Here is a 17,201-nt window from a genome sequence, read left to right as displayed (position 1 = left end):
AATTAAAACACTACATGGGTTCATGGTAGTATTGCCACCAGAGAAAAGGCTGCTGTCCATGACAGGAGACAGGTTTGTTTTTGTTTTTTGTTTTGTTTTTGTCTTGTTTTGTTTGTTTTGTTTTGTATTTTTGAGACAGAGTCCATTTAGCCCAGGCTGATCTCGAACTCACTGTTAGCCAGGGTTGACCTTGAACTTCTGACGTTTCTGTTTTAATCTCCCATTGGCTGGGTTTACAGGTATGCACCATTATGCCTGGCTTGAGAAAATCTTTAATTTACAACATTAGCTAAAGTTATGTACTTGTCCATTATGTCTTATGGTGTGGAGGCTAGGGCAGAAGTGAGGTGACAGAACTGGCTTTCTTGCCTTTGTATATCCCAGGGTCTGCCATCCAGACCACAGTTAAGAGGGCGTTGTGGGTGACCCTAACCTACAGCCACAAAGCTTGTCACATACTGTCTGTACTGGCAAGTTTTGTGTCAACTTGATACAAGCTACAGTCATCTGAGAGGAGGGAACCTCAACTGAGAAATGCCTCCATAACATCAGGTTGTGGGCAAGCCTGTAGGGCATTTTCTTAATTAGTGTGTGTTGGGGGAGGGCCGAGCCCATTGTGGTTGGGGCACATGTGAGCTGGTGTCCTGGGTTCTATAAGAAAGCAGGCTAAGCAAGCCATGTGGAGCAAGTCAGTAAGCAGCAACCCTCCACGGCCTTTGTATCAGCTCCTGTCCAGCTTGAGTTCCTATCCTGACTTTCTTCAATGTGGAAGCTTACACCAAATAACCCTTTCCTCCCCAACTTGCTTTTTCTGGTGTTTCACCACAGCAATAACAACCCTAACTAGGACACTATCTGAATGGCTTTTTCTGACAGCAGGTTTTTCCATTATAAATAGGGCCAGCCCTGCATGTCCTATTTCTCCTGGTCAGCTCCTGAAGGTTCCTATAGGGCCTGCTGACTATTTGGAAGCTTTATCCAATCACTATGTGCTCTCTGGTACACCCTACAGTGAGCAATGGAAATGAACACACAGTGAGCCCCAAATGTTGAGGACAGTGCAGGTATGGGGGGGGCATATTGTTTTCCCTACTTTTGAGTAGTATTGGAAAGCTTCATAATAAGTGTGTGTGTGTGTGTGTGTGTGTGTGTGTGTGTGTGTGTATGTTTAAGTGGTTTGGGGCTCACTATTAGAAGCCATTCTCAATGTTACTTTGATATGGAAGTCTCACTAAGTGATTCCCACCCAAGTCACATCCCTGTGGAAGCAGGGACAGTACCCTATGAACCTGACCCTGAAGCTGACTGGAAGCCCTGATTCCCTATGCTTGTTGTGTTTGGGTAGGGGACACCTTAGTGTCTCTGGGACTGGGCTGTCCACTGTTCCTCCCCGACCTCTGAGAGACACTTAAGAGTGAACTGGTAAAAAGCGCCCATGAAGAAGTTAGCATGATGCCACCGCCCAAACTCAATGAAGACAGTGGTAAGACACCGTGGAACTGGAGATACAGATCACCTACCTTCCTGCTGGAGGCTGCACTTCAGTTCTCTGCCTTCTGGGGCTCTGCAGCTGGAAGAGAAGGCAGACTGATGTAGTGTGAGGCTGCCCACCCAGGGGTTGCTCCATACTGAACCCTTACTGATGCCTGATACTAGAATTTTGTGTCACTGGTTACAAGAACGTGGACCTAGGTTGTTGAATATGGGTAATGATGGCCACCTCTCCAGGCTTAGCACTTGGATAAAGATAGAGTCTGCTTGGTACAAAGCAGGTACTCTGTAGACAATGACTACCATCAGTAGTTTGTCTCTTGTGGAATACTCTTTTAATCAGGCAAAGGTGTGTTACATTTGTTCATAAGACATTTGTTAACTATGTAAAGATATGTTGCATTTGCATTAAACAAAATTAACCTGGGCTCAAAGAGGTGGGGTTAGCAACTTGTTGACAGGACGTAGCAGGGAGGAGCTTAACGTGTATTTTGTTTGTTTCAGTTGGGGCAGTATGGAAGGGAGTGGCTTCCAGGATGTCAGCAGAGACAGAAAGGTAGCCAGTTGCTACTCTAACTCTCTGAGCTCGCAGGCTTTCACTCTAGCCTTTGAATCTCCAGGTTTATTAGGATGATGGAGATTTAGTTAGAACTACCGTTAGCAATAGCAACAGAGCCATTGTCTGGGGGAACAGAATTGCCACAGAGCCATTGTCTGGGGGAACAGAATTGCCCCCCAGGCTACAGCCTTAGGGGCCGGTAGCAGTTTAAAGTGCAGCCACTGTGACAAACAAAACAAAACAAAAAACAGTCTCTGGTATGGACGAAGAGCTAACATCACAGAGGTCCTGAGAGCCCCTTCCTGGCACCTCAGAGGCATGTCTGCTGAACCCAAAGCAGCTCATGGCACCCAGTTCACTCCTTCCCCAAACCCTGGGAAGCCCCTCTCCTAGCACTCTTCATGGCAGTTACCGTTTGTAGTGATGAGGTTCTCCACCTGGGCCTCTTCATCTCCTGGAGCCCTAAGACAAGAGGAGACACACTGTCATCCGTGTCCAGGGTAAACCATAGCATCTCCCCATTCTCTTCATTCTCTTCCCTGAAGTAGGGCTTCTAGAACCCCTCCCCTCAGAGCCCCTTTAAGGATTCAAACACTAGGTGAAAGGAGAAGTCAAGACTGACAGGGACAGAGGCAAAGAGAACTCAGGAATGCCCTGCAATGTCTGCCCCCGGTGGGATTTGTGCCTGCCACAGGCTCTGAGGTCTATGGCCACCATGGCTGTTTTAATGAAGGGGTGTAACTTTGTGTGACATAGAAGGAAGATCAGGTGTCTATGCAGTGCACAGAGCCTCAGAGAGAGATGAAAAGCAGAGACAGTGTATAGGCCCTGCACCTCAGAGCAGCCGTGAAGTCCTTGGCTTCCCTCTTAGCAAGCCTAGCTGTCTCAAAGGCCTCCGGACAAGGTTCTAGCACATTCTTTTTTTTTTTTTTTTTTAAATTTTATTTTATTTTATTAGTTCTAGTTAGGGAACAAGCTTATTTCAAGTCCCTTCTCCCTCTCCCTCCCCTCACCCCCAAACTTTCTCCCCCACCCCCAGCCCATCCCCCCAACCCCATCCACCCACTACTCCCCAGGCAGGGTAGGGCCCTCAACGGGAGCTCAGCAAAGTCCACCAAGTCTTCCTATGCTGATCCTGGGCCCTTCCCCATGTGTCCAGGGCCAGAGTGTAACCCTTCATATGGGATGGGCTCTCAAAGTCCCTTCTTGCACCAGGGAAAAATACTAATCCACTACCAGAGGCTCCCTGGAGTGCAGAGGCCTCCTTATTGACATCTATGTTCTGGGGTCTGGATCAGTCTTGTACAGGCCTCCTGGACAGCATCTGGGGTCGATGCTAGCACATTCTTACTCAGTATTCCTTCCCCGATTTACACCTGAGGCCCACTCTCCATGTGTGACCTCTCCTTTGTTCCAAAGTCACTTGGAAATCCCCAGATTCATACCTCGGCCTCCCACATTCTCTCTCTGAGACAGCCCACCGGGTTCACATTACACCCTCTCCCTGTCCCCTCTGCGGTTGCCCCTGTTGGCCACAGCCTTGGCAACCTCACCTGGGCTTCTGATTGAAACTGCACTTGCACCTGCGACCTGAAATGCAAAGAAACCAGTCAAGGTCAGGCTCCCAGCTGGGCCATAATCTACTGTGAATCTATACAGACCAAAGGCACCACCAGACACACAGTGGATGCCTGCACTACTACAGGAAGTAACCCTGGGTAGGGGGCAGGAGTCAAGGGAGGCCAGGTGCTATGGTTTAAATGGCAGATGCACCCCACAGGAAGTTGTGTCTAAATACCTGATCCTCGGTGGGGGTGCTGTTTGTGGGAGGAGTAGCCTAGCTACCAAAGTGGGTTGCTGCGGTCAGGTGTTAGAGGTGATAGCTGCTTCTGGTTATACCCTGAACTTTCTGCTTCCTGGTCAACCTTAATGAGAACAAGCCACAGATGTCTACTACCTTGGACCAAGCTGCTCCACCATGCCTGTCCACTATGATGGACTTTGCCCTTTCATACGGTGAGCAAAAATAATCAGGGTGGGAAATGCATAGGGACACTTTCCTAGGAACACTAGGAAAATGACATCTGACTCCTGGGATGGCCGAGCTCCTGCCCTAGGGATGCAGAGAACATCCTGCTCACCTTCCTTGTTTTACTGAGCACTTACTACATGCCCCGCCCTGTATTGGTCCTGGAGATACCATGGAGAGGCAGACCATGGCTAAGCTTGTACACTACCCCCATCTGTCTAGCAGCCACAGAGAAAAAGGGGACACACTTACTTAGGATGAGTAGTATCCCAACAGAGAAGAGGACCACAGCGAACACCAATCCCCCAATCCTCAGGGTCTGGTAGTCTGCAAAGGAACCAGGGATGTGAGGTGAAAGAGGGGCAGGGCCAGGAGGACAAGCTTGTCCCTCTCGGATGGGGCCACACCCCGGGGGCTGCTGAGCTCACTCACCATAATAGAACGGATCCTTTTCTTTCTCCTTCTCAGCTGCTGGGGAAGCAGACAGACATGGTCAAGAGGAAGGCAGCGGTGTTTCCTGTGACATCTTACCTGCCCCACAGCAACCTGTCCCCACTAAAGGACCCCTGTGAAGCAGGATCATGGGAAGATACGGGGGGATTGTGGAAGTTGGGTTTCCTGGGCTTAGGGTCCACACCCAGGGTCTATGGTATATGTGACTCAGCCTCAGTGGGTTCCTGAGGTCACAGCATGCCCTACATTTATTCTAAAAGGCCAGGTCTGTCTATCAACTCGTGACAAATGGGGAAACTGAGAGCAAGGGGTACTCATGACTTGCATATATGGTCAAGGTGGGTTAATTAGTCTAGGCTGCAGGTCCACCGGAGCTCAAGGTACCTAGAGAGGTTAACAGAAGGCCAGCTGGACCCATGCAGGGAGCAGTTAGGAACACCTCAATTGGGATCTGTTTTTCTCTGCTGACTAATGGTGAGGTCCCTGACCGGATGTGAAGCTGCCTCTCGACCCTAACATTCAAAACAGCCAGAACCTTCAACAGAAAGGGCTATGGCTGCCAGCTTGGCACAGCCAGGCTCTAAAGGATTCTTACCACTAGCCAGGACTGCAGGGGCCAGCAGGCTGCAGAGGATCAGCACCGTCTCCATGGTGTCTGGGATAAAGGAGGAAGACATTACTCTGGGGACAGAAGACCTTCCTCCTTAAGCTATCACCCTAACTGGAGCTCATCTCAGCCACAGCTGTGCTGGCAGCATAAGTGACCTGAGGCTACTTCAGATCCCCAGGACCAAGGTACCTGTCGCCTGTCTTATCAGACTCTCGGAGAGCTCTGGTCAATTCTATTATTCCAGATGAGTCAGAACACTTAGCAGGCACTATGATAAGTCTGGAACCGAAAGTTTGATGATAGTAAATGACCTTCATAGAAGGAATTGTAGGGCTGAGGTCATACAGGGGCTCAGCCACTCATTTAGCATGGGGCTTCTGGGTCAAAGCCTTAACACCCCAAGGACTCGGGAGATGATCATCCCAGTGTCTTTCTTCCAGGCCATCTCTGCCTCATTAAAATGTGGGGCCTCTGGTCCAGCTCCCACAGTCAACAGCCTACCAGGAAGTCTTTTTTTTTTTTTTAAAAAAAAGATTTATTTGGTGTGTGTGTGTGCGCGCGTGCGTGCGTGCGTGCGTGCGTGTGTCTGTGTGTGTGTGTGTCTCTCTGTGTGTGTATCTGTGCATGCTTGCTATATGTATGCAGGTGTCCCTGGATGCTAGAAGATCCAGGGCATCATATCCCCTGGAGCTGGAGTTACAGGCAATTGGGAGCTGCTTAATGTGGGTGCTGGTCCTCTGGAAGAGTGGTCAGTGTTCTTACTCACTAAGAAGTCTCTTCAGCCTCTAGGAGGTGTTTGTGCCAGCCCTGTAGTCCAGTCAATGGCTGGAGGCCACTCTCTGGTCCCCAAACTCTATGGCAAATCCTGACACTCATATATGACCTCCTTAATTGCCCCTCATACTGTTTCCTCTGTATTCATCAGCTTTCCTTAGAAGACCAGGCCATCATCCTCAAAAGGTGACTTGATTGTATAAAGGGAATGTGGACAAAGTTTTCTAAGCATCAGCCCCCAGTCCCTCCTTCCCTAGAAGACACTGAGTGCTATACCACTTAATCCTGGGTGGGGGTGGGGGAGAACCTGGATGGGACACATGGCAGAGTCAACTCCCGAGACATATGGAGTTACACTCATTACTTTCAGGGTCAGAGAGCAGTAGAGAGTGAGAAGGGAGAAGAACTCAAATCAGGAGTGTTCAAAGCTACTCAATCTTTTCCAGATTGGGAAAGCCGGGCTATAGCCTGGCTATCACGGCCCAGCCGGTGCTCATTCTAACAAGCGGCTCTGATGCCATTCACGAGTGAGACACCAGAGGGCAGCATAGCTGTATCCAGAACTATGCCCAACCAAATATAAGCGGCAGAGAAAGAATCTCCCGCTGTATGAACAATACACCTTGCTCTTCTTAAAACTATGCTTGACACATATATCCAATCACGATGCTTAGTGTGGTTTTGTGTATATGTAAATGCTAGGTGTCTGCGCAGGGACATGCACATCCATGTGAAGCCAAGAGATCAACATCGGATGTCTTCCTCAACTACAACTGCGTTTTATCTTTTGAGAGAGGGTCTTTCGCTGACCCTGGAGCAAACAGATTTGATTTGGCTAGGCTGACTGGCCAGAGAATCCCAGAAATCCTCCTAATTCCCCACCTTCTCAGTGCTCTTCTCAGTGCTGAGACTGCGGTTGGCTTCTACTCCATCTGGCTTTTTTTTTTTTTTTTTTTTTTTTTTATGCATAAGTTCAAGGGATCAAACTCAGGTCCTCATGCTTGAGAAGCAAATGGCTCAGTGACTGAGCCATCTCCCCAGCCCCTAGTATAGCTTTTAAAAAAAAATAGCTTTATAATTGTAATATTTACAGTCTCCTGAGACTTGCTTTGATCAACATTATTTTGAAGTTTTATTTATACTATTATACAGAATCATAGTTAATTCATGTTTAATGTGATATTTCATTGTGAAGGCAAATTACTGTGTAGTGATCCATTGTCTTGTTGATGGATGTTTGGTGTTGTTAAAAATACATTGCTAATGGTAAATGATATGGTTACAGACACTTACGTGCATGCTGCCCGGGGCACACATACGATCAAGAGGTTTTTAACAGTTTTGAGCACCCACCCTCAAAAGAAACAGGATTTATATTATAGATCTGTGGAAACACACATTGTGGATGATAGAAAACACAGCCACCAAACACTGTGAATGATGCACTCCACTGATTAGTTTCCCTTTGCAAGAAATATGATTAGGCCCCTTGACAAGTCTCATGTTGCAGGCCAGAAATGATGGTCTGGAGTGAGCATAGCTCTGAACTCACAGCTTCGGCTGCAAACTGTTGCCGCTACACAGTTTTATTGTCCTCTATGGAGGTCGTTCCTATTTTAACATCCCACCAGCGTGATGTGATTTATCTCTGTTGCTCTCCCATCCTAATTAGTATTTGACATTATCAGATGTCATAATTTTATCAATCTAGAGACATAAAATATGGTGTTAATCTGGTCACTTAGCACTGGGTGTTTGTTGTTTCGATTTCTTCATCAGTGATGGGATGTTCCTGTCTTCTTTTCTCCCCATTTTCCCATTTTCAAATCATTTTCTCAGTCTTGACACTAACCTGTTATTGAATATTCCAATATCTCCTCTCAATTCCTGACTTGTCTTTTTACTAAAGAATTTCTTTACATCTATTTATTTTAGTGTGTGTGCGTGTGTGTGTGCGTGTGTGCGTGCGCGTGCGTGCGTGCTTGTGTTTGTAGGTCAGATGACAACTTGCAGGAAGGTAGTTCTCTCCTACCACATAGGTCATGTGATCAAACTCAGGTAGTCAGGTTTGGTGGCAGGCACCTCCATCTCCTGAGCTGTCTCGCTGGCCCTGTTTTTATGAGAGCTGTTGTGGATCTTCCTGGCGGGACTGGGTGGAGATGACATGTTCCTGATTCCAATTGCCTTAAGATTTATAAATCTTTTCATTTTCCAGGACCTTGTCAATATGCTCTAGTGAAATATTATGACACCTTCATATAAGTGTCAAATCCATTCAGGGTATATTATAAATTATATTGCTATTTTAAATATTAATGTATTGAGTAGTATGGAGCAAAACAATTGATTTTTTTATCTACTGGTGTTAAATACAGTAATCTTAAGCTCTTTTATTTCTAATAATTTACCCAGATACCTTTGCTTTCATTATAGACAGACTTTGTAAATGATAGAGTGGTGTTGCCTCCTTCTAATTAGTATACAAGTTATTTTATTTCTTGTTTTAGTGAACTAAGACTTAAAGTGAAATGCAGTAGAGAAACAATGATCACATATACACATGCACACATGTTTATACACTTGTACACAAATTTGGTCTTGTTAGCTATTACTAATTTTAAATGGAGTTCTAATGTTTTGAAAATTCTCCTCTAACTCTTTTTCCAAGATGTTTGCTTTATATTAATTATGAATAATATATAATAAATATATAATAAGATATATATCTTATTCCCCTTTTAATCTGCCAAACATATAATTTTTTTTCTTGTTGTTGTTGTTTGTTTTTCTGTGTAGCCCTAGCTGTCCTGGAATTGGCTCTGTAGACCAGACTGGCCTCAGACTCAGAGATCTGCCTGCCTCTACCTCCTGAGCACTGTGATTAAAGGCATGCGCCACTACCACCGAAATCAAACAAATAACTTTATATATGAATTACTAATGTCAAATCTGGTATAAAACCGATGTAATATTTAAATACATGGGCAGACTTGGTTTAGAGTCATTCTCCTTATGATTTTTGCACTTACGTGCATGTGTGTGAGATTGGATAGTAATTTTATTTTACTATATTGACCTTGCATGGTTTTGGTAATGTGCTGTGATTTCTAGAAGTTTATGGTTTGAAATTTAATCCTCATTCATGTCAGTGCTATTTGGAAGTTAGGTCTTTGGGAGGAGCTGCAGTTTGAACTAGAAATGCCCAACCCCCATAGGCTCATGTGTTTGAACACCTGCTCTCTAGCCTGTGACATTCTTTTGTAAAGTTGTGGAACTTTGAGGAGGTGGAGTCTCTCTAGAGCAGTGGTTCTCAAGCTTCCTAAAGCTGGGACCCTTTAATACAGTTCCTCATGTTGTGGTGACGCCCAACCATAAAATTATTTCATTGCTACTTCATAACTGTAATTTTGCTACTGTATCAACCATCATGCAGATATCTAACACACAGGATAACTGATCTGTGACCCCAGTGGGTCACGACCCACATGTTGAGAACCAATGCTCTAGAGGAAGTGGATCACTGGAGGCGGGACTTAAGATTTACAGCCCCACCTCACTTCCTGTCTTCCCTCCACTGCCTAAGTTTCAGTGCAATATGGCCAGCCTGGGGCTCCTGCTGCCATCCCCTCCCTGCCATGACTGATTACCCCATTAAACTGTGAACCAATGTAGCTCTTTCTTCCTTAAACCGCTTCTTGCCAGTTATTAAAAGTTATATTCCATGTGTGCTTAGACTATTGTGAGTTTCTTTGGTGAGACGTTACATATTGCTCAGGAAGTGTAATCATTTACATTTTTATGTTAATGAATTCGACAGTTTGACTCACCCAAAAAATGGAACCAGAAAACTTAAGATATGCCCTAATCAGGAAGGACTTAAGAAATTTAGCCCTGTGTTTCCACCATAATCTACTAGGAGGTTTTAAAGTGTTCTATCATTCATTAGTGGGTCCTTTGAAGACTATATAATGGTTTTCTTTCTTTTTTAAGATTTATTTATTATGTATAGTGTTCCTCCTGCAAGTACTCCTGCAGGCCAGAAGAGGACACCAGATCTCATTATAGATAGTTGTGGAGTCAACATGTGGTTGCTGGGAATTGAACTCAAAACCTCTGGAAGAGCAGCCAGTGCTCTTAACCTCTGACTCATCTCACCAGCCCCCATACAGTGGTTTTCTTGATGTATATCTCATTACTGTATAATAGTTACTGGTTTTTAAAAATCCTATGAAGTAGATATCAGGATTTGTACTATTTGATCAGATTCACTGACACGGCCATCCGGAACCTTGTGTTGGACCTATTACAGATACTTGGGCACACCTGAAGAGAGGTCCAGTAAAGAATTAAGCGTCTTGATCCCAAAACCTACTAGGATTTAACCTGCCATGAACCACCAAGTAAGCCAGCCTGGAAGCAGGTGGCCCAGCCTCCCATGACCTCTACCCAGGTAGGGAGCTTGGTGGCAGCCTCTTCAAATGGCTTGAGCCAGAGCCACCCAGCTAAGCTTCTCCCTAATTACTGGCCCTCATAAACTGTGCAAAATAACAAAGGTTAGTTATTTAAAGCTGTGGTTTGGTGGGTAATTTGATGTGAAATAGATAACACAACATATTCACTGAGTGAAATGTCCACTATTCTTTTAACTCTGAGCCTCCCTTCAAATTGTTTTCCTTCTTGTGAAGACCAAATTTTCTTTTGGAATATCCTTTAATAAAGATATACTCATTGAAAACTCTGTTTTGTGTGTATCTAGAAATGCTTTCATTTTACCTCTCAGAGACCCACAACATCCCCTTGAACAGGGGCATGTCCTGGTTAATCTTGACTGTCAACTTGATGGGATTTAAAACCACTGTGAAAACAAGTGTCTGGGCATGACTGTGAGAGGCTGAGGTGGTAAGACCCACCTTATATGTTGGCACTCCATCCCACGGGCCGGGTCCTGAGCTGAATAAAGAGGAAAATGTGTGAGATGAGCACCAGCCTCATCTCTTTCCTTCCTGACTACAACTGAAATGTTGTCTGAGGGTCACGACCAGTTGGCCTCTGTCCCTGCCAGGATGGACTGTATCCCCTTGAACTGGAAGCCACAGTAAACTTTTACTCCTCCTGTTGCTTCGTCCCGGGTATTTCATCATAGCAATCAGAAATAAGGCTGGAGTGGCAATGTGGTGCTGGTGGTGGGCTGACATTCACATGGTGCTTATTTGTAAAGACGAAGTCTTAGCGAGCTGGATATTAAAGGGCAGGCAGTCTTGTTGTGAGTGGGCTTCACGTGGCAAGAGATTGTGGGGAGCCCCTAGCAGCTCAAAAGTAGCCCCTGGCTAATAGCCAGCAAGAGAATAAAGACCTCCACTCATCTGCCACATAGATGAATTCTTCCAGTGAGCTGAAGGACCCTGGAGCAGAGCCCTCCCTACTCAGTCTTCATGTAGGACTACAACTCCGGCTTACACCTAGGCTAGTTTCGTGAGATTCTGAAGCAGGATGCAGCTAGGCTAAAACGAGGCTCTTTTTCTGTGTTGCAGAGGCATGCACACCCATGTGGCATGCCCTTGTACACACATGGAGGCCAGAGGAGGGTGTTAGGTGCCCAGCTCTATCACCCTCTGTCTTATTCCTTTGAGACAGGGTCTCTCACTGAAGCAGGGGTTTGACTGGCAGCTGGCAATCCTATCTCTATGCCTCAAAAGAGTTGGAGTTCCAGGCACGTTCGAGGCCACATTTGGTTTTTATGTGGGTGTGCATGCTTGTGTGGCATGCACTGAGCCATGTCCCAACCCCCTAGGCTGTCTGATCTAGAGAAACCATGAGGTAATAAATATGTGTGTTCAGCTGGTAAGTCTGTAGTGATTTGTTAAGCTAGGCAGCACTTAAAACCATTCAAGGTGTCTTGGCCATGTACACATTTCTCTGTGCTTTGAGGTACCCGTCCATTGTGTTTTGGTTTCCGCTGTTGCAGTCAGTAAGTCTGCTATTCATGGATACTCGGAGAGGCTGCCTCTCTCTCCACCTCCTTCTCTGGGTTTATTTCTATGTATTCCGTTGCATTTCTTTTGCCTGTAAGTTCATCCTTCTCCTAAGCTATGACTTCATCTCCTCACATAGTTCCTCTTTCACATGGGACATCTTTATTCTGTTCTGCAAATCAAGCTGCTCATTCGTGTTCTCCACTCCCTGGCTCCTCTGTGCTACGCACTGGGCAATTGCTTCAGAATTGTTTCTTTCCTCCCTTTAACTGTGTTTAATGTGCTGTTTCATTCATCCACTTAATTTCCTATTTCAATGATTATATTATTTCTATATGTTCTAGTTGGTTCTTTTTCTAATAGCTTGGTCATTTCATTAGTCTTTGTTGCTTGCTCCTTTTTATGATCTCATTGTTTTCTTTCAACATTTTCTTCAGTTTTTTTTTTTAATTTTCTGTATCTGCTATTTTCAAAGTTCTGAATTCTTAGGAACATAAATTGCTTTGTGGTTTCTGTGATTTTTTAAACAGTGATTTTCTTTTGGTTCCCTCCCAACACACACACACACACACACACACACACACACACACACACACACACACAGACACAGAGAGAGAGAGAGAGAGGGGAGAGAAGAGAGAGAGAAGAGAGAGAGAGAGAGAGAGAGAGAGAGAGAGAGAGAGACTACCTTGGTTTAATAGTCTTCGATTGTGAGCTCAATTTTGCTATATTAAATCTGTGGGAAATTCTGTCTGAGACTTTGTTTTTCTTTTTCTGTGGAGACTGAGAGTAGCCAATACCAACCTAAGAACAGGTTAGCCCCTGTCACGGGTCCTCAGCTAAATGAAGAAGCCACGAGTTTGGTTCCTAACCCTGCTGAGCTCAGTGTTTAATGGTCTCCAGAAGGTAGCAATGCCTAGGCATTCAGTCTTAGCAGCTCTGTTTCAATATAGTTCACACTTTACATAATTGTGCTACTTTGATTTCATAGGATTTTAGTTGGCAGATTTATTTTGGTTTTAGAACTTAGGTGGTGTTTGGTATGTAGTGAAGAATGATTGACTGGTGAGGGTACCTTTTCTTCCTTCTGGTAGGGCAAGCCTTATGACAACAAAGCCAGGATCACTACTTTATAGTAGAAAAATCATCGTTCAGGCAGTTATACTGACTTAAATATACTGTTCAAAGAGGGGAATAAGCACTCAGGAGACAGGCAGATCTCTGTGAGTTTGAGGCTCTTGGTCTATAGAGCAAGTTCCAGGACATCCAAAGTTATATAGAGAAACCTTGTCTTGAAAAACCCAATTAAAAAAAATGAGGGGAATAAGTTGTATGTACCTGTTGTGTGTGTAAAATTCTCCTTCCTGTTGGGCAGTGGTGGTACAAGCCTTTAATCCCATCACTTGGGAGACAGAGGCAAGTGGAATTATGTGAGTTTGAGGCCAGCCTGGTCTACAGAGTGAGTGCCAGGACAGGTTCCAAACCTATACAGAGAAGGCCTATCTCCAAAAACAAAACAAATCAAAACAAAACAAAATATCCTTCCTTCCTCTGTCTGTCCCTCCCTCCCTCCCTTCCTTCCTTCTTCCTTCCCTTCTATCAAGTTCCATCTCAAATTACGCAGTAAATATATCTGTGCCTTGTTCAGAGGAGACCAGTCTGAAAAACTGGGAGGGTGGAACTGACATTAAAATCCCACCAAATGTGGCACGTGTATATAATCCTAGCACTCAGCAGGCTGAGGCAGGAGAATTCCCACGAGTTCTAGGCCAGCCCAGGCTACACTGAGAGGCCTTGTTTCATAAGTAAAACAAAATTAAATCAGCCTTTAGGGGCCTTCGTGTGAACACTGGATCTCCAGAAGAATCAACCAGCTAAGCTTCTCAGCTCACAGCAGAGGAATTGCTGGACAGGTAGAGCCCCTCCTGGGGAAAAAAGACCCATCTAAGTCAAGGACTCCAGACTACCAGGTGTGGCTATCCACTCAGGTCACTGCTGTGCTTCTCTGTGAACCCTCAACAGACACCTCCACAGATGCTCAGCCCAAGGTAATTCCACAAACACTGAACTTCTGGAGAAGACATGAACTCTAGATCTGCAGAACAGATAAAGTGATCAAGATTTGGCTTTGGCTACCAAGGAGACAGGGTTTGAGAGCAAAGGCCCTGCTATTATCGGTAGGGACAGGATGACAGGGGACCTGGGAGTGCCCATGCAGGAGTTGACATTTCAGTCAAACCTTGAGTGCAGGATGGTATTTTGATAGATAAAGTGGGGGTTGGGGGTTAGTGAGCAAAGGCAATGGAGGGAGAAATGGAAAGAAGGGAGGCAAACAGAACTCAAATTCAATTTAAGTCGAATCTCACCGAACTTCACTCAAAAGTGGATGCCTGCAGGGTCTTCCTAGAAGGCACAAAATGAGGCTGGGTCCACTAGTGATGTCTATATGGTATAGGAGGGGACTGTGACAGCAACCTAAGTGTTAACATTTCTAGTGGCAGACACCTTCCAAAACAGTGAATAATCCTGCCTGGGTAAAGCATGACGGGTGGGTGGTGAGAATCCCGATAAGACGGCTGGAATCAGATGATGGAGAATCGTGAATGCCGAGCGAGCGAGCTCCAGAGTGAAGACCTGCCTTTGTGTTCTAAAGCAAACACTTGAGATCAAGTTGCAGAGGGCTGAAAGAAACGCTGTTATAAATTTGAGAAGTGGCCAAGCCTCCATCCCCCAAGCTGCTGCTGGGGCCTGGGCTACACCAGCAGTCCCCCTCAGCATGAGTCTCCTCCAAGGCTGCCTCTTGGCGCCCGGGACCACGTAGAAAGATCACATCAGTGGTACAGCTGGCACTGGCTGGGGAGTCCGGTGGCCAACCACATACACAGATGCCTTTGTTTCTCTGTTAATCAAGGAATTCTATCCTGGCCTTCCCCCTCCTGCCTCACTGTGGTAGGACCCCTGGATTCTGCCCTCCCAGTCTCCACATTCCTTTCTTTCTCCTTACAGGGAAGAAACTGGGCAGCCTGAGGCTCAGCTGAAGTGGTAGACTAAGATGGGGAGCATAATAATCTCACTTTCAGGCCCAGAGTTTGCGGAACAGATGGGAGGAGGGAGGAATATTCAGGTGGGGGACTAAGTCAGGCAGAAGTGAATAGGACTAGAAGGGGGACTCCAGAACATTCCAGGACTCTCAACACGCATGTCTTGTTTTGTGGACCCGCACCCCTGCATCCCTGCATAGAGCCCTACATAGAGCCCTGAAGACCTGGCTGGGATAGGGCACCTGAGAAGTTATCGCTGCTGGAGTTGAGGACTCTGTTACATCTTATCATCCTGATCGCTATAGACCATTCTGTCTGATCTCCGCTGTTCCCTTTATAACCCGGTATGAAGAAAAATTCCATCCCTGTTTCATCTCCTTCCACAACCCATTCTATCCATACCCAGGCACACAACAACACGGAGGCTGACAGCAGCCCTTCCGTGTTAATCTCATCTTCTGCCATCCTGCTGTTTGCACAGTCACCCACTGCACGTGTGGAGAACGCAATCAGAAGAGTTCCTCCAGCGATTATCTTTCCACACTGAGTCACGTAATTCCACTTAATTGCTGGGTAAAAGCTGCTCAGAAAGAGAAGGCACCAGTCGATGATATAGCAGCATGCTGTATTACTTCTGATTCCACACAGCAATGAGATATACCAGGATTCCTGCTACTATTGTGATATAATTTGACAACCATCTCTCTTTACAAGGCAGAAGTTCCAAATGGTGTGAAATTGCCTCACCCTACCTGCAGACCCTCCTCCCTTCCCTTGCATGGCTCCTGCTTGCCTTTTTGCAGACCCAGCTCCTAGACAATGCATTCCAGGATCATCACAGCCTGCTTGGATATTCCAGTGAGATGACAGGCAGGACATACCCAAGAGGCGGCCTTCAAAGGGCCACAGAGTTCCTGGGCCCCATGGCTTAAGTTTACAGGTTACCTAATGGGACACAATTTAGCTTATGGTATCGACATCTTTTAACAAAGATGCCACGGGGAAAGGATGCACTGTGTATTGCACATAAGCAAGATATGAAGTTTCCAGATGCACGTGGTATCTCAGCAGTCTAGGCTGGGATACAATGAGACAAAACTATCTGCCTTTAATGTGGGAAGACTGGCATCCAATGAGAGACCTGATTTAGCTGCCAGTCATGGGTAAGGACTGGCTCAAGAACCCATGCCTCTGACCCTGTCTGCTGATTTGATGAGTGGAGGCTGGGAACAGCCAGCCTTGTATCAGGAAAACTGGGCAGTACTGGATAGTTCCTGGAGGCAGCCTGGCAGGCGCCAGGGCAGGGCAGTGAGGGGCAGGAGGAAAGCAACTGACAGGCTCCTTTGACTGGAAAATGATCTTGGGCTGGAGATGAGAAGTTAGGAAGGGGGCTAAGGAGGTACCACTGGCTTCTGGGACAGAGAGGGAGTTGAGAGATACAACGTAGCCTGAGCTTTCTTCCACAGAAGAGCAAGGCTGAGGAAGCCTTAAAAGGAATAGGCCCCTGTCTGGAAGTTCTCACTCAGCACACACAGAGCAGATCATTCTTAGGAATGTAAGAACTTCAAGTCTCTGCTAGTATATCTGACCAGCCTGCCTTTGGTTTTTAGTCATTAGCTTCTTTGTTATCCTCAGCAGCTTGGCCTTGAACTATTTACAGCTATGATATGGGACAGCTACTTGGACCAGCCCCCACACACTACACAGCCAGAGTTATGGCAAAGACCAGATCCCATCATCCACTCACTCCTCTGTGGGATGAGGAAGAACCCTGAAGGCCCCTTGTTAGCCTCACACCCATTTTACAGGAAGAGAAACTGTGGCAAAGAAAGTGAGTGAGAGCTGGATTCTACACTTCTATCTTACCGTCTGCCTCTCCATTGGTGGAGAGAGAGTAGTCTACTGCACATGAGTAGGTTGCCCTTGTGGGGAGCCAGCCAGCCCAGATCACAGAGGAGGGCTCCCATCCCCCACACTGGACTCCCTGCACTGTGGCTCTATGAAGAGCTCATATACCCCCCACAGCAGGTGCACTCTTCTTGCTCCTCCCCAATCCAGCGGGCTCTGAGACCTAACAGCCTAGGGAGGGGTTCAGATGAATTCCATAGGAAGGGGCTCTGCATTTCCCAGCCAAGCTCCCAGCATCTCCAGCTTCATCCATATTCACAAGAGAGTGAAAGGGACAGCAGAGAGCAGAATGCCTGCCAGCTCACCCTGAATGGGAACTGAGCTGTTTGCTTGAGAGGATGATTTTTTTTTCAAGACAGATTAC

At 46.1% G+C, this 17,201-nt stretch overlaps 1 protein-coding gene across 1 annotated transcript; it reads right to left on the bottom strand.

The window, feature by feature from the left end:
* Nucleotides 1-1,541: 1,541 nt before the first annotated feature.
* Nucleotides 1,542-5,182, bottom strand: Fxyd6 (FXYD domain containing ion transport regulator 6). The gene is made up of 6 exons (XM_035443440.1): nucleotides 5,128-5,182; nucleotides 4,512-4,550; nucleotides 4,332-4,406; nucleotides 3,604-3,640; nucleotides 2,463-2,512; nucleotides 1,542-1,570 (listed from the first exon to the last, which is right to left on the bottom strand). The coding sequence occupies exons 1-6, from the start codon at nucleotides 5,180-5,182 to the stop codon at nucleotides 1,542-1,544; spliced, it is 285 nt and encodes a 94-aa protein (XP_035299331.1).
* Nucleotides 5,183-17,201: the final 12,019 nt, after the last annotated feature.

The sequence above is a fragment of the Cricetulus griseus genome, chromosome 4 (genome assembly GCF_003668045.3).
Source record: "Cricetulus griseus strain 17A/GY chromosome 4, alternate assembly CriGri-PICRH-1.0, whole genome shotgun sequence".
NCBI classification, from domain to species: Eukaryota; Metazoa; Chordata; class Mammalia; order Rodentia; family Cricetidae; genus Cricetulus; species Cricetulus griseus.
The sequence above is the reverse complement of the archived record's forward strand: the minus strand, read 5'-3'. Positions and strand labels throughout refer to the sequence as shown.

Bases quoted from the DNA above. Each gene is read 5' to 3' on its own strand.
- Fxyd6 (XM_035443440.1), bottom strand. From the start codon at position 5,182: ATGGAGACGGTGCTGATCCTCTGCAGCCTGCTGGCCCCTGCAGTCCTG. The intron at 4,551-5,127 runs GTAAGAATCCTT...CTGCTTCCCCAG, and splicing joins CCCTGCAGTCCTGGCTAGTG to CAGCTGAGAAGGAGAAAGAA. The intron at 1,571-2,462 runs GTAACTGCCATG...CTTCTCTTCCAG, and splicing joins GAACCTCATCACTACAAACG to CTGCAGAGCCCCAGAAGGCA.